General features: G+C 39.9%; 2 protein-coding genes across 2 annotated transcripts in view; both read right to left on the reverse strand.

Moving 5' to 3' along the window:
• Positions 1–12,063: 12,063 nt before the first annotated feature.
• tnfrsf11b (tumor necrosis factor receptor superfamily, member 11b) lies at positions 12,064–16,458 on the reverse strand. The gene is made up of 3 exons (XM_079232053.1): positions 16,047–16,458; positions 14,758–14,940; positions 12,064–13,216 (listed from the first exon to the last, which is right to left on the reverse strand). The coding sequence occupies exons 1-3, from the start codon at positions 16,453–16,455 to the stop codon at positions 12,879–12,881; spliced, it is 930 nt and encodes a 309-aa protein (XP_079088179.1). The 5' UTR covers positions 16,456–16,458; the 3' UTR covers positions 12,064–12,878.
• Positions 16,459–22,413: 5,955 nt separating this feature from the next.
• The window catches only part of LOC306748735 (venom phosphodiesterase 1), a gene marked incomplete at both ends in the record, with an annotated part of 31,940 nt that continues 28,932 nt past the window's right edge, over positions 22,414–25,421 (reverse strand). The window contains 4 exons of the mRNA XM_079231947.1: positions 22,414–22,587; positions 23,793–23,949; positions 24,899–25,031; positions 25,114–25,191. Of these exons, the coding sequence (XP_079088073.1) occupies positions 22,414–22,587; positions 23,793–23,949; positions 24,899–25,031; positions 25,114–25,191 (542 nt within the window). The remainder of the gene's footprint in view (positions 22,588–23,792; positions 23,950–24,898; positions 25,032–25,113; positions 25,192–25,421) is intronic.

Below are 25,421 nucleotides of genomic sequence, written 5' to 3' on the forward strand. Positions count from 1 at the left end.
CTGTTAATAAATGAAATACAATAATCCAGCCGTAAAAGAGGGAACAGTTAAGAGCCGTATGAACCAGATCCAGGTCTGCATCCTTTGCTGGTTTTGTCCTGATAGTCATCTGCTTCAAAAATACCTGTTAGTCTGGGTTGCACCAACGAGGATTCACTTAATCAAAGATTAGTTGTTATCAATGTTTAGCAAAACTGGGTTTAAAATGAGTAAATGCAGGTTAAAAGTGAAGCAGAGTTCAGTTTTTAAATTGGACAACAGAACACTGTTTAGTTCATCAAAGTTCAAACCAAAATGACTAAGCGATATTGTTGGATTCCCTGTCTGCTCGTAAGTCTCCACCCCCGGTTTCCGCCCACTGCCACGCCCCTCTCCTTCATCCCAGCTGTCGTCACCAGCAGTGGTCCCTAAATGACCTGCCGGTGATCAAGGCAAAATGAATCCTTTCTTCTTAAGTTGTCACATATTAAACCAAAGAAAACATAAATGGCCTCAACCACAATATGTAAATATGAAATATGACTTAAGTCACGTGATTTGCTCGTGGACAACACCATGGCAACAGAGGTCTCTTCAGTTAATTAGACTTGCACTGACATGTCCCTTATGCCATCGGTGTGTGTGTGTGTGTGTGTGTGTGTGTGTGTGTGTGTGTGTGTGTGTGTGTGTGTGTGTGTGTGTGTGTGTGTGTGTGTGTGTGTGTGTGTGTGTGTGTTGTTGATCCTTGTCCCAGCTGCACAGTTTCTCCGGTGTTGGAAGAAGCTTCATCTGCATTAAATAAAGATGATAATTGATTAGAAACACATTCGAAAGAGGTTGAGGCAACTTCTAAAAATACTAATTTTAATAAATCATGAAACAGTGGCTCGCGGACATGTTTTGAGGATCAGTGTTTACTGTAACACCGTGGAGCAGCGTGTCGGAGTTCAGTTGAGATGCAATAGAAATGCTGCGGATTTCGTATTATACACCTTTAAGTTGCCTATTTGTAATGCATGTGTTGTTAATGGGCAGCATATCTGTCATTGGATTTAACCTATGGAAGTCATTTTCTTAATGTTTTTTTCTTTTTTTTTCTTCTTTTTTCTAACAAAGTCACACATATGGGTATTGTTAACATGATTACAGAAAGTATCGATATCGCACTGAGAATCCTCCTCATGTATGATGAGTCAATGCAGTTGTTTCTGGGTTACTGTAATGTGTCATGAGGAAAACATTGTTTCTGTTACTCTGTCGATGGATCTGATGGATGCAACCACACCACGAGATGCCCCTAAATCCTACACACTGCTCTTCTGAAGATGTCAAATAACATAAGAAGTAATATTGCCAATTTGTTTGAATTCCAAAAAGTTCACCACATATTAGAAAATCATTTTATCTGAGATAAGTCTTTTGTAAGTCACAAAACAGGTCAGTCAAAGTGCTTTACATAATGCAATGTCAGCATTAATCAGGGAGTACTACAAAGATATTACACTCATTTCATTAAACAAAACTATATCAACGCAATTGAATAGAGCAAGAAATATGAGTATATAATGATTCTGTCAGGGAGGATAATATACAAGGAAGTTTGTTTGGGAACAAGATGCCCTTACAGACTGAGATGGTTCATATTGTAAAAGGTTCTCCGAAATGTATTTTAGTCCTAAATCATTGAGAGATTTGAAGAAGAGCAGCAGAACTGTAACCGCTTTAATGACTGAGATCCACTGGATAAGCTGGCCACTGCCACCGGACAGTTCTGAGTTCTGGCTCAGTGTGTTAAACGGGTTCCACCACTAGATGGCGCCATTTAGCCAGCTAAGTTGAGCAGCTTGTCTAATGGACCTGTATTTAAAATAGTTATAATTATCTATTCCTTGTCCTTTATGCATACATAATAATACTATATAAATAATTACATCTGATATTTTTTATTTAAAATGTGATTAAAGGATTTGACTTGAAAAATGTAATTACTACGTTTTCAACGAATTTGTTTAAAGGGGCTCGTGTGAATCTTTGTAATATGAATGAGTGAATAAAACATTTTTTAAATTTTGATTTGTTTTGCCACTTCTTCCTGTTGTTCAGTGAAAACTCGCTCAGTAAAAGCAACGCAATCTGTTTTAAAATATCTTCACTGTCTGCAAATATTGCAGCGCTTGCAGCTTTACAGGAATCTACAGGTTTCTGAATGAACATTTTGTTGTGATAAGAAGTGGCATTTTATCCCAACTCTCACTGATGGGAATTGATGATCTGTCCAAGGTGCTGAAAGAAATGTTATTTCCTTAGAAATGTTTGACATGATGTAATGTCTGTGTCCCTCTGTTGGCTCCATGGTGTTCACCCTCTAGAGGAGTGTTTCATGACTCAGGGGGTTAGTTCCTCTTCCTCTTGGCGTAGCAGCAGAACGTGGATCAGGAGTTCAACGGATGATGTTTTTGACCCCAACATGGTGGCACCAAGAGACATTGACCTGGACTGACCTATGCACATCATCATCTTTAAGTTATACGCCTTTATTTTGAAATCCCCACAGCACATCTGGTTAAACCATTTCCATCCAAACGGTCACACAATTGTCAAATCATATTTCAGTTGCTTTTTAGTGAGTTTATATGAATGTAATTGATCGTGTTATAAACATATGATTCATAAGGCTTTTTTAAAAACTTCCTTCATGTTGTCAACGCTCCATGTTCATCAGGAATCTCGTGAAATCTAATGAAAAGAGCTACTGTTGCTCATAGACGTTGTTAAACGTTTTTAAATGCAGTACATCTGATGAGTCGCAGTGAAAGGTGCAGGGGGAGCGTTCCCAGACGGAGACTTCTCGTTGAATCAAGTGGAAACCGAGCCACTCTGATGTCACTCTGATGACATCACAGTGACATCAGAGTGACATCCACCTTTGACCGCGCGAAGGGAAGTGACAACAGTAAACTGTGACAGAGCGTCACTGGAAGTCAGCAGATATTTAACAAACAGTGACAGAGACTTTATGGATGATATCAGATTCATGTCTAGAAATTATTTCATGCAGCCCTAAAAAGGACTCCAGTTATCCTCAACCAAAACCATTTATCTGTTGAAGTAATACAAATATGAACCAAAGAGCCAAAGTGAAGTGCAAACTCTCATCTGCATCGTCATCATCATCATCATTTCCTGCAGCTGGAGCCCCACGGCGCTGATAACCACCGTCTCCAGACCTCAATGCCGTCATGAAACCACTCATGCCAGTAAAAAGCCGGACAGAGACCACAGCAGGGACCCGGAGCCGTTCCCTCATTAAAAGCAGCAGGTTGAAACCGGCTTCCCAGAGCAACACGTTGGTGCGGCCTCTTTTCAAATCTGTTGCGTTGGCCTTTTGCTTATTAGCTCACCGAAATTCAAATAATCCGCCTTTCATACCTTTCATAACTTCCTCATATCGCACCAGTATCCGCATAATATGCAAAAGGTGGTGTCAACACACGTCGGACACGCTCAGATGAACACATCCTAAGAGGAGGCACTGTAGTCCCTGACGTCAGCCGAGGACACAGTGGTTAAGCATTAGAGACATATTTAGATTATGCTTATTTATATCCATATTTTGCATGCTTCTCTTAGCATGTTTTTGGTGGCATTTGCACTTACATGAACAGCAGCACTGTCAAAGGACACAGAGAGGTGGTTTATTGTCCTTTTTTATTACAGAGTGAGTTGAAGTAAAAGTGAACGTATCCAGTATCGATTGCAGTGCCTAGTTATTTATACCCAACACATATTTGTGTACGTTATGCCAGTCTCACTCTCTCTTTCTGTTCATAGAAATGTTCATTCATCATCAGTGGAGACAGTTCACTTTCCATTTGACTTGTTATTCATAGCGGTGAGGCCCTTCCTCCCGGCTCCTGGGAAGCAGAGGCTCTTCATCAGAACCAACTGATAATTAATGTTTCTGCGTTTGCATGGTCGTCATGCAGCTGGAGAGCACACACGCATCAGAAAGATGACATGCGGTGCAAAGAGAGGGACCGAGTCCAGAGCTGGAGGATGTTGACTGAACATGTATTTTTATCTGTCATCCGCGTGCAGTTTTAGTTCTAGTTTAGTAAAAACTGAAGTGAAAGGACCATCCAGTGTCAAGGAGACGTCAAAGAGAAACACTTCTAGAAATCTGAAATGAGTTCCTTAAAAGGTTCCTACTCCCTGTGTCGAAAAAAGGCCTAGAAATAGAGTTCAATAACACCCCTTTTTTGACCTTTTAACCTGAAAAGGATCAGCTATTTCTTGAAGAACTCCAGGGAAGACAAACACTTTCAGTTCACTCGAATGATGTAGAAGGAAGTTTCTAAACAAACGTTCCAAATTCCACGATGTACATTTCGAAGGCAGTGTTTTGAATGTGAGACAGAACTTGAACCCTGGGTGATCCAGATTATTGATGTTGTGCCAAACAGCTGCTCATAGGTATGCAAACATATCGGGGGGATGATACTCAGAGTGAAACCACTTTGGTCCATGTCCGTAGTGTTACTTCATCATTTCTTTCAGTGCTCAGCTCTCTTTGTCAGCAGCTGTTTCTCAGCCGCCTGAAGCCTCTTTGTTTTTGTGCTCATGTACAAAATGTGGAAGTCAGCTGCTCAACAACCAGTGCATGAGACTCTCTGCCAGGACAATAGAATAAAGCCAGGCCGTTCTAGGAATCGGAGGACTGGAAAAGGTCAGCGTAAAAGTTTGTGACCTTTTGTGACCTTGTCTCGACCTGAAGAAAAAGAGAAGACACAAATGACTGATGTTGTAGTTTTGGAGAGTTTATGCATCAATACGAAACTTTGCATATTGTGTCAACTCTTGTTTCTTGTTATCTAGGGAAACAAATGATGAGGACGTCTGTTTCGAATGATAAAGGGAACTTACTGGGAACACGGCGCTCTGCATCATATGCCATAAAAACTTAAAAACAAAAGCCACATTTGTTTGTGGCACCTAAAAATATCTCCAACTAAATAAAAGCATTGGTCGTGCAGACAAATTATGTTTGTGATTCCTCGAAACCGCATCATTTTATGAAACGTGCGCTTAAAGTTTTTGCATCTTACTCCGAGCTGCAGAGACACTTTACACTAGATTATTTTAATAAGATAACAGGACGAAGGACTATTGAGCACTGAATGTCCTGTTGCTTAACGACACTGATCATTAAAATAAATAAATATATAACAGTATTTTCAGACATCAGTGACCTTCCTCTTCAAATGATTCTTCACCCAAATATCAGCTGAGTCATACGGGCAGAAGGAAACATCCTCTCCAAAGTTAATTGAGGTGGAGTTCAAGGTTTGCCAAGCAGGAAGTCAAGGCTTCCTTGTGCGCTTCTGTTCTTCCTCCCTGCTGCTTCCGGCCAAAACACTCAGCAGAATGGAGTTGTTCTTGGAATCTAATCTGGCACCGAGCCAGACAGGAACACTCTGGCTGAACTCTGGCTGGGGAATTTGAGGTGATGCGAAAATCTTCACCATGGCAGTTAATTAATCTGAAATTGAAGATGGATTAGAATTCCTGGTGTTTCCCGAGTCCCATGACATCATTGTTTTGTGTTTAACCCTGTGCACACAAGTAGGGGGGATTGGATTTCTGAGATTAATGTTGTAAATCTAAGAATTTTGTCTTTTCAGAATACGTTCATTTACATAATACACAAATGGAAATAAGATTTTCAATTTTTATTTTATTCAAAAGAATGTATTAAAAAGTAAATGCCACTAAATTGTGAGACAAGTGCCTTTATTATTTTACATGCAGCGGCCCAAATACGCTTACGTACAATTATAACAGTTTACATTTCATCAATAATGATATGACAAACATATTGGTTTTCTTTAGTGACACCGATACATTCATTGTTTATTTATGTCTTTGTTAAGCGTCTAGCTTACTAAGCAAACTAAAACACAGATAACCCTGCAGCTCCATTATATTGTATTTTATTTTACATCTAATGCTCAGTTGAGACTTTTATGCAAATAATTGCCCAAACACAAACAGGTACTTTTGTAGTTTTTGTTTTGTTTTAGTTTTTCATGTAGTTTTTCTTTGAGTAATGATGTTTTCCTCCACACGTAATAGCTTGTGCAGTTCAGTTACATGGGAACATTATGAAGGAGGTTCAACAGCTCATTCCTATTCTAAGTTTTGTCAGAACTGAAATTCTCAAAACAAAGTTTTTTCCGAATCAGAAGACTTCGGGCAAGAGGCAGTGATGTCAACTTGAGGAAGCCCGTTGCTACCCAGGTTGCTTGGGTGGAGTTTTCCATTGTTTAGGTGACACTGTTTCATTGTGAAACCCTACTTTTAATGTTTGCATCACTCTACGTGCCTCTTGTCACATCCTCTTACCTCCCTAGTTTCATTGGAGAGGTTGCAACGCTGATGCTCGGGTGTTAACCTCTCCCTTTAAGCCTTCAAGCCAAACTCTCCACCAAAAACCTGGAGTCAAAATCTAGTTAGTTCCCATCCAAAACATTTAATTAATGAATGTTAATTTCACAGATGTGCAGGTGTGGAACCAGGCTGAGACAGTGGGAAAGTACTTGTGGACATTTTGACACGCCTTGAAACTGTGGTATAACTCCTCAAATACTCCTCAAATACTCCTCATATGCTCCTTATATACTCATATATACTCAACAGCTGCTGGCAACAAGGTCAGCAACACTTGAACCCCAGCCATGTTTTCTCAAAAATTGCAAATGGTTTGCATATACCATACTAAATACAGAATATCTCCTCAACCACAATGGCTATTGGAATAATTGCAAAAGGTATAATATACAGAAAACACGTGTGAGACTAGTTAATAAGTTCATATAGCAGCATATGTGTTACTGGTTTATTGGTTGATAATAGAACACAGGAAAGAAAGAACAATGTCCTCTTTCAATTGATGCATATCTATACATAGAATATCACTATATGTTAACAGTATCTCATCAGATCTAACATGGGGTCCAATGGAGCAGTTGGCTGGACTTCATGTCGCTTTCAGGCTTGCTGACAAAACAAGTAGAAGTTTGTTGGCTTCCACGACGCAGGTGTCATCATTTCTCTACGTTACATGATGGCGAGTCGCTATGGGCCCAAGGAAGAGTGATCTTTTTGCTCTCGTCAAGGCAAAACCCCATTCAAGTGAATGGGACAATTTCTCGCCGTTTTTCCGTGTTTTTCAGGGAAACGGCCGGTCGAATCTCTTGGAAAAGTCATAACACACGATTCCCAATGCAAGCCGCACGTTTTGATGTATTTTGACGTCAAAACGTCAAGATACTCGCCAAAGTTTTGTGGGCCTATGATTATTATTAAGCCTGCAGGAGAACATGCAGTGTGCTCTATGAGCCCTTGCTGGCATCACCGCACCGAATCCAAAAATACACAAAGGCCTTTAACATCAGCCCCTGACCTTGGACCGTTCCTGAAGCCTGACCTTCCTCCAGCTGGATGCAAACACCGCTCCGTAATCTTGAAACCAGGCAGCCAAATCTTCTCCTGGCCGAGTGCTCCGTAACTGATGATGTCGTCCGTGACTTCTGATCTACGCAGTCTGAGGACATATCTTTAAATGCCACTGCCACCGTCACGGGAGACTAAAAAAGACCCACAAGTTCACAACGACTTCAACCATATCTTATTATGTGTTTTGCGGTTAAACAATGACCGTGTGTAGTTCCAGATTTATGGCACAGGTATATTTGTATAGCACAATAAACCTGGGTTTACTTTGTTCTGCAGGCTTGGTCATATTCATGTCAAGGCGGTGATATAACACCCAAACTTTAGCCTCAAATAGTTCATCAGAGATCTCATCGATCTTAATAATGACACATTATTTGGTCTATGCCATACGAAAGAAAAAAGTCCCCTTTAACTGGATTATTGTAAAGTCCAGAGGCATTTCCTGGATTTAACAAACTAAATCTAATATAAACATTAAAGGACAAGCCTTCTTGAACCCGACTTGAACCCGGATCAGAGATGTTTACTTATACAACATAACTTATAAGTATATAGCTAATGAAAAGAAAGGAATGAGCGTCGACCAGCTACCTTTTTAAACCAATCTGGGGGGCAGACTGAGCGATTGTTATATAAAACTGTAAATCATAGCTCATTTTATGAAAAAAAAGCCCCAAACTACTGTATTTGGATGCATTGAACACCATAAGTAATATACAAGTGAAATATATGCTTTGGTACATGAGAAAATTAAAATGAGCGCAAATGCAAATTGTGGAGACCTCCCCTGAATGTTCTCTGTTCTAAACCCTTTGTTCTGCTTCACTTTATCAAAGTCAACCTTTGCAGAGAGAATATTCACATATTGAGCTATGATTTGGGTTAGAGAATGTTCACATATTGTGTTATGATTTGGGTTAGAGAATGTTCACATATTGAGCTATGATTTGGGTTAGAGAATGTTCACATATTGAGCTATGATTTGGGTTAGAGAATGTTCACATATTAAGCTATGATTTGGGTTAGAGAATGTTCACATATTGAGCTATGATTTGGGTTAGAGAATGTTCACATATTGAGCTATGATTTGGGTTAGAGAATGTTCACATATTGTGTATGATTTGGGTTAGAGAATGTTCACATATTGTGTATGATTTGGGTTAGAGAATGTTCACATATTGAGTTATGATTTGGGTTAGAGAATGTTCACATATTGAGTTATGATTTGGGTTAGAGTTGGACCGTACAGCTGCATCATTTCAAAGAAATAATCATCCTGAAAGTGATTTTTTTATAGGCGGACCTGAAACCTTTTAATTTTTCTGTGTGTCATCTTCATTTACTCTTAATCAGTAACATATAGACTGATATTTACACATCTGAACAAAATCTCACATGTGTATATTTTATTATAACACCAACATTATTCAAATAGCCCTAGTGGTTGCAGAGATACATTTTCGAGCAGAGGCCTAACCATAGGTTGTTGTTCAAAAGGTTAAAGCCTGGAAGGCCCAGGTGAACTAGATCAACCTGGGTGCAGCACCGGCGGCAACGCCACATCAGGCCACAGGGGGCGTAAGGTGACACCTCCCCCACTTCCAACCCCCTTTCTTCCAGCAGCCCTGCTTAGAACACGGCCATCTTCAAGCTTTCTACACACCTGGAAGGTTTGTGATGACAAAACTCTGTCTGCAGACAACAGACTAGACAGACTATAAACAACCAGGCAAAGTACTCAAAAACCTCCTGTGTGGTAGTTTCTGAAGCAGTATGGTGTCTCTTGCCATGATGCCACACACACACACACACACACACACACACACACACACACACACACAGAGAGAGACAGACTTACAGGGTGGTTAACATGATTACCTCATTCAGCTGTGGGTCGAGGCGGACGGAGGACGTTTCCATCACTACTCATAAAAAAGTGTCCATAAATAATATAAACAGAACTTCTGTGTGTAACTACATCCCTATATGGCTTGACAGTGTATGACGCAGCTGTTGGTGCCGTGGCGATACCAACAGGGGAAATCCCACACAGAACTGTGCCTCTTGTTTCAATAAGGACGTCATTGCTCTTCATGCTCGTTCAACAAATCTCTCTTCTCCAGTTTGAAGATCAATCACGTGTTTTGGTAATATGAGTGTGAGAAACATGCAAAGCATTTTTCACAGTTGCTTCCTGTTAGTTCATCCAGAAAATAACACAATATGTTGAATGTCTTGCATGGAACAAACAGCACAAGATTTGAATAATTCAACAATGCAAATGGTTGTTGACGACATCATCAATCATCTTAAAATAGGATGTTTCAGCTCATCTTTTGCGGCTGGGAAAAATGAGTATCAATGTCAATCTGTTCGCAATACTTACTACTACTTTAAGATATTTCTTACCTGATTTGCAAATGTTGTGCGTTTCATGATCCTAATTTCTAGATAATTCTTTTAACTAGTTTATTATTGAAGATATTACAAATATGTGTCATTCCAATGACAGATCGTCCCTTTATTCTAAAAAAAGAAAATTAGACTTTTTGACGACAAAAATAGTCACAGTGACTCAATTAGCGTGGGCACAAACTGTCTCTGCCTCAGAAAATATTGTTATATTATATATTATATATTAATATTGTTATATTATACAATGCGTCCTCAAACTACTTTCCATATTGACAGCTTATTATTAGCTTATTGAGGAAGTAAGCCCGAAACAAGAAGTTGTTCAGGCTCAGCAGCTTTTTTTTGCTGCGTTTATGAGGAACCTCATAAATGTCTAGTATTGCCCAATCCTCAACCGTTCAGTCTTGATCTTTCTGTGGCAGTTAACCTCCGACAGACTGACGGACGCTCGCTTCCCACCATGACGCAAAGTTGTTTCCACCCATCAGAAACACTGATGACGCCTCATGACACAGGAAGCAATTCCATTGACTCATCATGCATGTTGGTTATATTGGTTTTCAGTTTTACACCTGAAATGAAATGTTAAATGATATCCACTTCAAATTATTATTATGCCAAAATGGCAATAATGGCAAAATGAACAAATAACAGAATCTTCCAAAATAACATTTTAACATCATTTAAAGGTGCAGTGTGTAGGGTGCATTACCGGAAATTGAATAAAATAGACTTAACTATGTTTTCATTAGTGTATAATAATCTAAAACTAAGAATCATGCTCGTTCCATCAGAATGATAATATCTACATATGGAGCACGTTCTCTTCACGGAGTCCGCCATGTTGAACCTCTGTACCTCTACGGCAGCCCAGAATGGACAAACCAAAGGGTGAGCGTAGGGATATTACATTATTGGCAATGCCCCTAAATCCTACACACTGCTCTTCTAAAGATTTAAAATAACATAAGAAGTAATATTGCAAATTTATTTTAATCCCAAAAGATTCACCACATATTAGATAATTATTTTATCTGAGATAAGTCTTTTGTAAGTCACAAAAAAGGTCAGTCAAAGTGCTTTACGTAATGCATTTAAGCATTAATCAGGGAGTACTACAAAGATATTACACTCATTTCATAAAAAAAAAAAAAAATCAAAGCAATCGAATCGAGAAATAAATATGAGTATATAATGATTATTTGTTCCAGCTCTGTGGATGCTATCTTTAGTTTGGAGTCTGGGAACAGTTCACTACAAGATGCCCTTATAGACTGAGATGGTTCATATTGTAAAAGGTCCTCCGAAATGTATTTTAATCCTAAATCATTGAGAGATTTGAAGAAGAGCAGCAGAACTCTTCAATGACAGAGTCTCAAGATCCAATACAAATGTTTCTGTTTAACTGAAAGGATTTCCACCATCATGGATGTGTTCAGGGGACTTGCAGTAAGAATTGGGTGTCATCTGCATATTGTGATCGATGATTTTAATGTATTTGTATAATTTGCAAATTTAGTTTTATTTTATTTTTTTAATTTATATTTATTTAGTTAAATAAAAGAGGCCCAAAGATTGAGCCCTGGGGGACTCCATATGTAAGGTTTGATGCACATGGGGAAAGAAAGTAGCACCTGTCCTGTAAATTTAAACCACTTTGGGACAAACGTCTGAAAGTATTGTGCAACTTGCATATCGAGTAGTTCTGTATGGTCAAGCATTAATATCCAACAGATCCAACTGGGATTCAGATATTTCCAAATGTATATTGCTTGCTTTTCTGCTCTGCTCTATCAGTGTTTATCTTTCATTGCATTATTTCTTTGATGATGTACCAGTGCATTTATCGTGTACTATGTATGTATTATTGTATATTTTGTATTGTGATGTTATGTTTTGTGCCCCCTGTCTCAAAGAATTAGGTTGTATATATATGGTTGAAATGATAATAAACTTGTGGCAGCACAATTACAAATGATCCACTCCTGTCTTCAATGGATGGTTATCTAAAATGTTTCCCACCATTCAAAAGGAATATAAACTTGTATGACATTAGCTAGATTGATAGATAATGGACTTGATTTGATTTGTCTGTGTTTCTTATGATGTAATGAAAAATACATTTTATTAAAAAAGAAAGCAATTACCAATAAATGTATTTGTAATCATTTTTATTCAAGCGCAATTTCACACATGCATACAGTTCAATGCATTCTTTATAAATCCTGAAAGACACAAGAGCTCCCCTACATACCGTGTCCTTCAATTTACCTTGTTTCTTTAAATATCACAATAAATTAAATTCATATATTTCATTGATACATATAATGAAACAAAACTGCAGACATATGAAGAGGTAGATTTAATGAAGGCCACCACTTTTTTATTCTTTAAAGGGTAATACCAGTGTTTAGTCAAATAAACGTTCCAATTGTTCAGGTTCTCCAGCTGCGGATTTCTGTGTTGCTGTGATGCAACACGGAGTCGTATCTTTTCAGCATATGTGTATCAGAAATAATTAGTACAATTAGATACCAAAAGGCACACATACAACCACATGAATACTTCCAACAATACATCAATGAGGAATGTACTCCCGAAGGACAAAAACGACACACGTTTGAGAGTGAACACGATATATATATTAGATCTGCATTATATTATATTACATTATTACATGATATCCTCATCACATGACTTGGAATGAAGTGTGCTGCAAAACATGTCGCCTTCCAATAGTTTTCTGGAACATTAATTTCAGGCTGGGTGAAAACTTAAATCAAAAGGGATGTTAATCAGCTCGATGCAGACGGGAAGTAAATTTACTTTTTCTCTAATTGACCGGTATTCTCCTTTAACTAATGCAAAAAGTACTGAAGCCAGTATTGACAGTGCATAGGGCAGCAACAACACATGTTATGTATACTGGAACCAGTCAAAGTCGTTGGTACCAGTGACCAACTATTTTTCTACTCTGCTATCACAATGACATCCACCTCGTTCCCCAGATCACACAGCTCAAACAGGTTTGAGTCGATTTTCTGCAGCTTGTGCTGTAGCCTGTCTCCGGCGCCGTCCGCCCCCACTTGGGTCAGTATCACCGGCACCTGCCGGATCTGAGTCGCCGTGGCGGACGCGATCCACGCGTTGATCCGCGCGTGGAGTTCTGAGAGGTTGAATCCCGAAACTCTTGTTTTTTTGCTGCTCTCGGACGGGAGCTTCTTCAGAATCCGACGCAGTCGTTTCGTGGGGATCTTCTGGTGGACGAAGAAAGCCGGGAGGATTTCTTTGAGGTAGTCGCCTCCGTCTGCAAGAAATGAACAAGATGATTGATCGGAAACTGAGAAGGATTCATGAAAACACTTTAAAATAGTAAAACATTTGAATGACCACATTCCAACTAGTTTACGATTATTGGTATTAAAGCTTTTCAATTTAATTGAGAACAATTCACAGGCATGCTGACTTTCAAGTCTTGGATGTCAGAGGGTCTTTGAACACAGCTTTAGAGACAATCTCTTTGTGTGTATGCACATGACCATATTGTAACTTTGTCAAAATCTAACATTGTCAATTCAATTAAAACTAATTTGGGCTTATTGAGATGTTAATAGAAAGTATAAACATCTCAATAAAGAGGAAAACACAGCTTGAACCACAAAGTGACTCGTCAAGAAGGATGAGTTGCGCAATATGTTGTTGTGGAGTTTTTGCTGTGTTGAAAGAACTTGTGGTTAAAGATGTTTATTTTACTTCGTTAAGGTGCTTTTAAGTTGTGCACTTTGTATTTTATGTATTTTCCAAACACCATTATGTATACTAGTTCAAAGCAGTGACCCTAAATAAATGACCTGAAGGAGACAGTCAAGCATATTGTATCATATACCATGCATCATATATCGTGTTTCATGCATCATATTTCATGTATCATATACCGTGTTTCATATATCGTGTTTCATGTATCGTTTATCGTGTTTCGTTTATCGTGTTTCATGTATCGTTTATCGTGTATCGTGTATCGTGTTTCATGCATCGTTTATCGTGTATCATGTATCGTTTTTCATGTTTCGTTTATCGTGTTTCATGCATCGTTTATCGTGTTTCATGCATCGTTTTTCATGTTTCGTTTATCGTGTTTCATGCATCGTTTATCGTGTATCATGTATCGTTTATCGTGCATCGTGTATCGTGTTTCATGTATCGTTTATCGTGTATCGTGTATCGTTTATCGTGTATCGTGTATCGTTTTTCATGTATCGTTTATCGTGTATCGTTTATCGTGTTTCATGTATCGTTTATCGTGTATCGTTTATCGTGTATCGTTTATCGTGTTTCATGTATCGTTTATCGTGTATCGTTTATCGTGTATCGTTTATCGTGTTTCATGTATCGTTCATCGTGTATCGTGTTCCATGTATCATATATCGTGTATCGTTTATCGCATATTGTGTATCGTATTTCATGTATCGTTTATCGCGTATCGTATTTTGTGTATCGCGTATCGTGTTTTGTACGATCTGAATTGTATACTGTATATGTGTCATATCTTATCGTATATAGTATATATTGCACCGTATATCGTGTCATGTATGACATCATATCGTGCATCGTATCACGTCTCGTGTCTTAAATCTTACATCATGTTGTGTGTTGTTTAGTATATTGTAAGCATTATGGCACTCATGGTGTAGACAGCACAGGCTGTTTTCATAGGAAGTTATGTGAATATAACTAATGACTGGTTGCCTTGAAGGTTGTCGTAATGGAAACAAAATGAATATGCTGCTTTGTATAAGTAAATGTGACCAACCCCCCATGTGGCGACCCGCTCCCTACCGAGGACCTCACCTGTGGACCCGAGCTCCCTGCAGCTCGTGCACACGCTGTCGTGCCAGACGCTGCCCTTCAGCAACATCCGCATCCCCGGAGCGTCGCAGCCTTTGTGCAGCGAGCAGTTCCCGTGGGCGGAGGCGGTGTCGGAGAAGCTGCCATTGGCACAACTGTGGCACACGGTGTCGACGTCCACCGTTCCTGGAGGAGACACGTGAGCAAGGGCTTTAGAAGATGAGTCAAGAGTTTGTAGCACTTGAGGAATGTATTCATCAAATTGGACAGTGGGCTTGTGAACGCGCATCATCCTACATATTCATCTGATTGTGAATTACATTAATGTGTAAACACTGTTGATGCAGTATGATGCAGTTACAGCTGTTTGCCTCTGGGGGGAAGTAAACTACAGTCTAACATCTGACTCATCCCTGATTCAGCGTTTTAAATCCAGCCATGTGGTTACTGACACAGGTTTAAACCTGTGTCAGTAACACATGGCTCATGCTGGGTCACAGTAACACAGCAACACAACACTGCCCTGCAGCTTACAGGCTGATGGGAAGACAATGTAGTGGCGAGTTATGTTTTACATTTATAGCAAAACCTCTGGATTGTGGTGAATTATTGTCTTATTAAAGTTAAAGTTTAAAAACAAGTTATTTAGTAAGTAGTTTTTTTAGATAGCTTTGCAAGCAGCAATAGGAGTTATTTGTATTTTATTCTTTATGTTTGTAGTCTATGGATCCCACCTGAGTCTGACATGAATACACTGAGTCCCGAAAGGCATTGTGGGTACTGTAGAGGAATTAGGTTTTGAACCAATCAGAGAATGTGCAGTAATGATGTGTTAAACAAAACCAAAAGTAATTACAGCATCTCTACCATCCTGTTTGTCCAGAATATCAGGGATATGAATTACGAGTCAAATATTAGAAGAATCAAGACGACATGTTAAAATAATGACATGTAAACAGTAAAAAGTGAGTAAATGTAGTATTTAAACTAACAATGAGAACACAAAGCATACAGTAAACCTTAAATGACTCAAATGAATGAGACAATAGTTTGATTAAAAGAATAAACATTTATATAGATGTCTGTATGTATGCCTGCTTATATTTTGAGTCTTTCTTTTAAAAGCATATTCATTATTTCAAACTCAGCGTAAATGAACGACATGAACACATGAATACAACACATTTACATGACTTTTACTAAACTTTGGGGATTTTATTCTTTCCAATGACTTTTCCAGCCTAGAAATAACTATTTTTAAATGTTCCAGACCCGCAGCCCGCAGCCCTTACCTCTGGTCAGCACCCCCTGCCCGGCCGGACAGTCCCGGTGCCGGAGGCACAGCTCGTAGTCCCGCTTGTAGTACCCCTGCTTACACTCGCAGCGGCAGTCTCTGTCCGCGGCGCACGGCGCGCGCATCGCCTGGTTGTGTCCGCACACGCCGCAGCGCAGGCACTTGCTGATGTAGTTCCACAGCTCCGTGAACGAGCCCGACGGGCAAGGCGCGCACTCGCTAGGGCGCGTGGCCGTGCAGCTGGAGCGCAGGAAGGTCCCGGGCGGGCAGCGGTCGCACTCCACGGCGCGGCCGGTCACCGGGTCCGTGTCCCGGAAGGTCAGGCTCGCCGGCGCGGCCACGCCGGCGACCCGAGCGGCGCGCGCCGAGAGCAGCAGCAGCAGCAGCGGCGAGAGAAGCGACGGCATCTTCTGGAAGAGGGGAGGAGGGTGTCTTATGAGCAACAACAACAACAACAACAACAACAACAACAACAACAACAACAGGTGAGTCAAGACTAACTCTACTGAATGAATTAACACAAATCCTGGAAGTCGTTGTGATTTCTAATATTCCACCAGTTAAAAAACAAAGAAAACAATCAGATGAATTGAAAATATCAATATATTTCATTTAAAATATGAAATCATCATGTTGGGTTTAAGACGTCGGCATTTCTGGGACCTCCAGCTGCTGGAGGTCACCTACCCATCACCATCACCATCACCATCACCTTCACCATCACCTACCATCGTAAATGTGGAGTCAGGAGGAGGATGCCGCGCTCTCCACCTCCCGCGCTATTTATGAGGCGCAGCTGTGACGTAATGTCATGTCACACTGATGAAGTTCCCGATACCAGCCCGGAATGCCAGGGAATATTTAGGACGGAGTCAGTGCACTTACCGAAAGTAACCCCAGGGGACTTATTTCACCTTCAGGGTTCAATATGATTATAATATCTATATCTCGTGTTTATGTCAATGTGTCCTCAGTGATGTTCTGTTTTCATTATTTTTTCTTTTTGTAATATTGAGGAATAATAATTTAGTAAAATCATTATTATTATTACTTTACATCATGACATTCTGTTTAAAATACATCCTTATTGCGTAATCACACCTGGTTTCAATGAGATTCACACTTCTATCAGCAGTAAATATCTTATTTTAATACATTTTTTGATTAAAATGGGTTTGTTATTTTTTTTAAACATTGGAATCGTCTCTTTTACTAATATTGTATAAACCTGCATGATATGTTTTTGTGTGATATTTGTGAAAAGACAAAGAGAATCTAACTGATCAGAACTGTTTATTGTTATTATTATTATTATTATTATTATCATTATATATTTATGGAATGTTACACATGAAGGGAATTTGGTTCGCTGGTTCATGCGTCAAATAAACATATGAGCAAAAATAGAAAATATGAAAATGTATAATAAATAAACAAATAACAGTGCAAGGATATAATTGACGTCTCCAGCGATTATTAATGAAGAACAGGTGTGTTTCAGGTGTGAGACCTCTTTGATCAGATTTAAAGAAGTCTTCATTCCTCCTCCTCACGAGTTTGATGGTAAAGGATCTTTATATTCACGCTCCACTGTGTTGGAGTTCTACACGTCAGTCTCTGGCGCCACCTATTGGCAGGTCCGAGATTAAATACAACATGAGGACAGGTAGAATCATTGCAGTTAAACACATACAGACACTTGTTCCAATGTTTCCAGAAACCAGAAGAACACCTCGTATGACTCTGTCGGCTCACTTAAGACTCATAATTACATCTTCTGAGTCATTTAATCAACATTTAAATTTGTATAGAACATTCCTCAACACAGCATGGAAAATGGGAACATTACGAGTCACAAACATATGACTAGCACATTATCATGAATTTGTTCACAAGTGCACATAACAACTTTGCTAATAGCATAGTAACTTCTCTACTGAGCCAAAGGAGACGCTGAACGTGGGAAACGTTAGTCCAGCATGAAATAGTTAATAATGCAAACATCTCTCTGGTCCTCTTTCACTTTCTCCACCCGGTCCTCTTTCACTTTCTCCACCTGGTCCTCTTTCACTTTCTCCACCTGGTCCTCTTTCACTTTCTCCACCTGGTCCTCTTTCACTTTCTCCACCTGGTCCTCTTTCACTTTCTCCACCTGGGCTCACGTCACCGTCTCGAGGGGAACACGAGGGGCTTTGGCGCTGAAGATCCCTGCTGGGGGTTTCCAAATGACCAAGTGGGAGCTTTTCATAACATGTAGGGAGGTTTTTTCACGTGGTGCCTTTATGAGTGACTCATGACCACTCAGACTTTTAAACCTTCACTCCGGTAAACAAACCAACCTTCACTAAAACGCCTCAAAGGACACTTTCGTTTCACAGTGAGACCTTTGTGGGCTACAGTCGGTGTCCGGGCCTTCCAGGTGTAACTCAGGAATGGTTTTATACTGACTGCTGGTCCGGGCCTGCAGGTGAAGTCGGATCTGGGTCTGTTCCTCTGCTAGAGTCTGAGCTGAAAGAGGTTCTGCTGAACCTGCATGATGTCATCTGGCTTCACCAGAATCCTCCGATGAGGATCTTTAAGAGGAACTCTAGAAGCAGAGCATCTTCTCCCTGATGCCCTCTGAGGTATTTATAGACCTTCATTCGTGTAAACGGTCGCTGACGTCGTCTCCAAATAAAACGCCTTAAATGTAGAGGAATGGAATTGGCGGAGGTTTTCCCGGGGACATGCGTCCATCTTGAGGTGTTTACTCCTGATGTGAAGCCACTCAGGACGCTTTTATAGCCGCTGAGCGGAGCCTCACCGACGGCGACCGATGACGTCATGAGCCGACAGACTCGCCTCGTGGTTATGAGTGAAGGCATGTCAGAGCCACGCTTTCCAATTCACGAGTATGGAGAGGAGGCCCCAAAGGGGTCACTGGGAGTATATCAATACAATTGTATTTTCTTCCAAACAAGGATTACTGAATGGGTAATAAATAACATGTTATTATTATTATTATTATTATTATTATTATTATTATTATTATTATTATTATTATTGTTATTATTATTATTTATTTTTAGTTTCAGTTCTTTATTTGGGGATTTTGTATTATTCTTTTAATCTTACTTTATGAATGTATTTATTTATGTTCCTATATGTTTTTTCCCAAGATGCAAAAATCATGTGGAAATAAATAAAAACTGAAATTAATTAAATGGGAGAATTAATTAATTGGTAAAATATGGAGAGACACAAATTAAATTCAAAGATGAATCATAAAATAGGAAAACATTTACAAAAATGTAATCACGAAATCAATCTATAAATTAAGATGTCTATTCATCAAGAAGTACTTTGATTACTTCTTTTCAATTTATTGCTTTAATACATGTATATAAATGCTCATACATTTGACACTTTTGGTCTTCCATAATTAAGAAGCTAAAAGTTGCAAACACACGGTGTCCTGGTACCAGTACCATCATATTTCATGCTGCATCAGTGATAGTAATCCATCGCATACATTTTTCTCATTAAATGTACAAAAGACTCATGGAGTGTTTTCCCTTAGTGAAAGGTCACACCTGGTGTTTGATCACCTGCATTAAAGCGGGGAAACCAAATAAATCCCAGCAGACGTCCAGTTTCACTTTTACTTGGCAAACTAAGCGGTTTCCTGGAGCTGTTCTGGTGCTGAAAGGACAGCAGCTGGTCCGGAAGACGACTAAAAGCAGATTCAGCTCCAAGTGTTTCATTCCCCGATTGATCGATCTTCATCATCATCATCATCATCATCTTCTTCTTCTTCTTCTTCTTCTTCTTCTTCTTCTTCTTCTTCATTTTAAAGCAAACATGAAGAGAAAACAATCTTGGAAGTCACATTTTTTGTTGCTATTTAACGTAATGGCTGACAACCTTTTGCATTATTTCCCCACCAAACATAAACAATGCATCAATATCCTGACAACAACAACAACAACAACAACAACAACAACAACAACAACAACATTATAACTTGTTTGAATGGTTGCGTTCAGGCCACTCAGGAATATTGCAGGATCTTAACCGTTGAGCCATACGGTCCCCTGATCAGGGGACCCTTTTATATCAGGGAAATCAAGAACAAATCATGGTATAAATCCCGCCCCCCCCCCCAAAAAAAACATGTTTGGTATCAAATTAAACATAGAAATCCGGGCTACAATAATGTATAATCCCCATTTACAACCTCTAACCACAACTCAAACAATAAATAGGATTCGGGTTATGGTTATTAGGGCGAGGGCTTGAAGGGTTAACCAAAGAGTTGGACAAATGAACCTGATGATGGTTTTGGGTTAAGAGTGAAGTACGAGTCTTGAGGATTCATCCTCTGGGCACCATGAACAACTGCAATGGTCAAATAGATTTTGGGGTTCTGATCAAGGACCAACAGCACCACCGCTGGCGTACATCACGATGCACATCTGTATTTAGGCTCCACAGCAACACAGCGCTGTTGAGTGAGTGTGTAGAGTTTCAGTGGTGAGATGAAAGGGAGTCGGATGACTGTTGGCTCCGGATGAAAGAAGCTTCTCTTTAATTTGGACTCCTTTTCATGTGCGCCTGAAGGGCGTTGGTTCATTTCCTACACAGGCAGAGTTTCGTGACATAGAAGATTTTAAAACTGATGTTTTCTTCATGAGTATTTTGCACGCAGGACTCAAATGATACGCATTTATTTTCAGAAGGAGGTTTACTTGTCTGACCGCGAGTGAAGGCATCAACCAACCACATCGTGTGGAATGTATTCAGAACACACCAAATCCAGAACTTTATTTATTCCTCTCCACCTCGACAAAGGCAGCACAGACAGAATGTCTTTTAAGAAGGGGGTCTTGGCTAAGATGGCAATGTAAAAAGTGTCACTCCACGAAAACACAAGTAAAAGACTACAAAGACAAAAACATGAAAACATAAAGATTCAGATGAAAGAGACGTCAGACTTAATGGTTAAATGGTGGAGACACGAGTGGTGTAGTTTGTGTTGTCAGCTTTTTTTGACGTGATTGACAAGTTGTTGAAAAGAAAAGATGAGCAAATCCATACACGTTATTTAAATGATTTTTCTTTCTAATTTACACATGCTGAAAATATCCTGTAAATCATTGGTTTTGTGCATCCATTCTCTATCGTCTCTAAATGTGAAACCTATGAAGAAGAATACGTATTGCTTTTTAACCACTCACCAGCACTACAGTATAATCTCAAAGTTTGACTTAGAAGTATTACAACCAGACATGGCGTCTACTAAAGCTCTGGAAGGTCCTGTAATACAATCTAGATCCTAATTACCACTCATGTTGGCCCACGTTGTCTCTTTGAGGTCAGCAGAGCACAGACAGCGCTGTGTTGACACACAACATATATGAGGAAGTGACTCCATTCCCGATGAGCTGACGTGTCTAGGAATGTATACTGGCTTGTGATGATGATACTGAAATGCTTTTTTGGATGTCGCCACTTTGTTTTTTTGGCAACCAGAAGCGAGATTTCTAGGCGACCATGATGCTACTATTGACTTCGATGGAGTGAAAACACGCTGTGAAAGGGTTAAACTTGTCAGATAAAAGTGAGTTGACTCCATTATTCAATGTACAAACAATCAAATAAGTTTACATTAAATTGTCATATCAAAATCCCTCTTCATGCATCATCCTGAATCTGGGGGAAATCAGATAAATTGATTTTTTGGGTTGACCACATACCATATATTGATTGTTAGCTAGTATGGGAAAGCCATTTGACCCATTTGTGTGGGACTGGTCGACTCGGTTGACTCGTCACACAAACACAGGACTTTCACCCAGGAGACCGCTGCACACGTACTAACTGTAACCACAAGGACCTTCTGCTTGTTACACAACGATGCTACGCTTGTAACGCATCTCTACTAAGAAAGTGCACTGAGGGCAGTTCTTATTCATCTATGCTGGTGACGTTGTTGCGGATTGTTGCGTTACATTGTTACGTTACATTGTTACGTTACGTTATAACATAACGATGTAACGCAACGTTACATTGTTGCGTTACATCGTTACGTTACAATTTTAATATAAATGTAATACACGTTCCGTCTCGTCTGCATTGCGTGAAATAAACGCTGGAATGCAGATTATTAAAACAAATCAACAGGGTTAAAATCGCGACAAAAGGAATATAATAATAAGAAAATAATACAAACAGTTTAAAGGTGAAAAGGAAATAAATAAATAAAGTCACTTTGTTGAATAATTAATACATTCAGTTCACTGTTGACAAAGTGAAAACACAATTTAAGACGACTTACTCATCTATACTACAATGCTTTTACAGATACTGAATATTAATCTTAGTGATTACTGTTTTCTGTGAATGGCAGCCGTGGGGCGGGTCTTCATCCTCAGCAGGTCTGCGATTGGTTGGTTGCTGTCCTGGTAAAAGTCCAATCCTGTGATCCACTCGACGTCTCTGACCCGTGACTGGTGGAACCACATGAGGTCTTCAACCCACAGGGATTCGGCTTGTGTACTCTGCAAAGTAAAACGTGACAAAACAACATTTTAAATGGGACTGTTTTGAGTTGACGGTTCTCCAAAGTTGGTCAACGTTTCTTCTTTCTGTTGCGTGGAAAACCTTCCACTTTCACTCCTTTATCAAAGGCGCCTAGGGGGGGGGGGTTCCCCAGGTCGCTGTAATGAAGCAGGTAGCCTCACAGACTAAACAATGTCTCAACGAAGACAAAGGGGTTAGAATTCCCCCACAGTAGCTTTACTGCTCACATTTTCGGTTTCAGTTTAGCTGACCTTTTTGATCTGATGTTGTGATGTCCTTGAACGTTCGTGGAGTAAAAGAGTCTGTGGGAAAGACCACACAACTTCTGAAGTGGAGCGTTATTAAAAGCCCTTGAAGCTGTATTAGGGCCGGCCCAACTGCCTCCAGCTGGTTCTCACCTTTAGGTTGGGATTGGAATAGTGTACATATTCAATGTCTCCTCACCAACAGTGTTGTCCAATAAAAACAAACAACAACAAGTTCTGGACTTTGTTGTCTATGTACACATTTATGTTCTGGTCATCATGAAGAGACATTCATGGTTCCCAGAGGACGATTCCATGTGAGTGTGATGACTCTGACCAGTATTTCCAGTTAACTACTAACACTTTGGTCCATGACAAGTAATCCCTCAAGCTCCAACTCATATTGTGTATTCATTGTCTCCAGATGATTCATTGCAATCATTTGATCCCTTAAACTTTTCTTCTCAAACCACCATTGAAGCAAAAAGGCCCGTCATCTCTAAATATATGAAACAATCCATTGGACAGATTATCATATAATCTATTTAGCACATTCATGCTCTCCAGGGGAGGAAGCCTTTTCATTTCTGGGCTCGTTTGGTTACTTTTCCAGCTAAAACGCTGCAAGTGGCTCCACACCTCCAGCGTCAGTACACAGGAACACCGTTACACACCGGGACAGAACACACTGCGGCTTTGTTCGGGTGCAGTCAGCATGAAAAGCAAGGCAATTCATGAAAAAGTGAACTGAAAAAAAGAGTTTCAGTGTATTTGTCTAGTCAGTGTGAGGTGGCCGGAGGAGGAGGATGAGGATGAGGTGGCCGGAGGAGGAGGATGAGGATGAGGTGGCCGGAGGAGGAGGATGAGGATGAGGTGGCCGGATCCTATCTTAAGATATTATCCTAAGCTAATAATGCCTGACGCCGTGCTTTTCTTACTCTGCAGCTTTCCGAGTTGTCGGGTCTGTGAGGCAACAGGAAGGACGCGGTCTGTAGCTCGCCGACGCAGGCGCTCACCGGCAGCGCCGAGTCCCTGCAGCTGGTCAGCACCGCGAAGAAGTGGGTCGGTACGGAGATGTTGGTGCCGGACACAAACCTGGAGCCACACGGAGACACAAAGGGGTGAACTTGGACTTTTCATCCATAGTGTGGTGGATTTACAGCTCAAACAGGCTCCGCCCTTCTGGTTTCCGGCTGACCACCACATGTTGGAGGGATTTCAAAACAACAGCGTTGGTGAGGTCCAACACTGATGGCGGCGTTGCCAACGCAAAATTGGAAGCACACTATTGTCTGAAATATCAACGGCACGCAATAATATTAAGATTTACTAACTTCACTCAAGCCAAACTTTGCACATATACTCCAAACATATAGAGCTATGTTATATATTACGTGCAGCATTCATTAATATAGTTAGGATAAGAAAAAAACTTTTTCTTTTCTTTTTTTAGAACTTTTTGAGATTTATTTTAGCATTTCTTTCGAGTTTTTTAAAATTTCTTTTAGAATCTTTTCCTTTTCTGTGTACTCATCATAAACCATAAAACTAATACACCACTAACACATATATAAACTTTTGTTCTATGTCCATAAGGGTTTTCTGTATGTTATAGCTTTTTACATTATTCAAATAGACCTTGGGGTTGAGGAAATATTCAGTATTTAGTTGAATGTAAACCATTCGCAATTTTCGCCATTAAATTGCTGGTTAAGGAAGAAAACATCATCATTTTCAAAATGACAGGCCAGAAAGGCGCTGACGTGTCAGAACAAACAACATGAAACATGACAGGCCAATCAAGGTCAACCAAAGGTCAACTTAAGGTCAGCAAAGTAAGGAAGGTAAGGAAGTAAGGAAAAGACTTAACTTGTATTTACAAATATAATAAAAGGTGATGAGTAACAACGACAAACCAATAAGAGCTGCAATGAATGTTTTTACAATCAAAGCTTCTATTCTGGGTTTTTGAATGAAGCTTCGGATGTCTGTAATCATATTTTAATCATATATAATATAATAATAATTGTGGTTGGTTACGTACTGCTGGATCTGCCCCGGAGTGTCGTACTGGCCGTCGTAGTTGTAATCGAAGGCGGGGCCCGTCACCACGTTCACGCCGTTGTAGATGGAGGCGTATTTCTTCAACAGGGAGCTGTGGAAGTAGTCCCAGATCTCTGGAACAGGAGAGAGGAGGAGATTGAATTTAAGGGAGAGAGAAGAAAACAGCTTTTGTCGTGATATTAAGCAACGACTTACTTTTAAACTCGGGGTACATCGGCACCACGTTACTCATCAGCAGAGCGTCGTACCGCTGGTCCACCGTCTCATTCAGATCTGCAACAACACAACAAATAATGGACCTCATGCAAAAAAACACTCATCTAAACAGATCCCTTCTTGAGGAGAACGTTTCACATTCACAAATGGTCCCGTGTTTTTGTAAGTTCACAGATGGATTGTAAATTTAATTCCTCGATTGATTTTGAAAACCACGACGAAAACACGAAAGATCGCGTTTGACTCTGTAACTCAAAAATACAGGAATCATAACGCTAAATGAATTT

This window comes from Taurulus bubalis (assembly GCF_910589615.1).
Source record: "Taurulus bubalis genome assembly, chromosome: 16".
NCBI lineage: Eukaryota > Metazoa > Chordata > Actinopteri > Perciformes > Cottidae > Taurulus > Taurulus bubalis.

Coding starts and splice junctions, on each gene's coding strand:
- tnfrsf11b (XM_079232053.1), bottom strand. CDS start 16,455: ATGCCGTCGCTTCTCTCGCCGCTGCTGCTGCTGCTGCTCTCGGCGCGC. Junction 14,941..16,046: donor GCAGGGGGTGCTGACCAGAG/GTAAGGGCTGCG, acceptor TGTCTCCTCCAG/GAACGGTGGACGTCGACACC. Junction 13,217..14,757: donor CAGGGAGCTCGGGTCCACAG/GTGAGGTCCTCG, acceptor CATTTCTTGCAG/ACGGAGGCGACTACCTCAAA.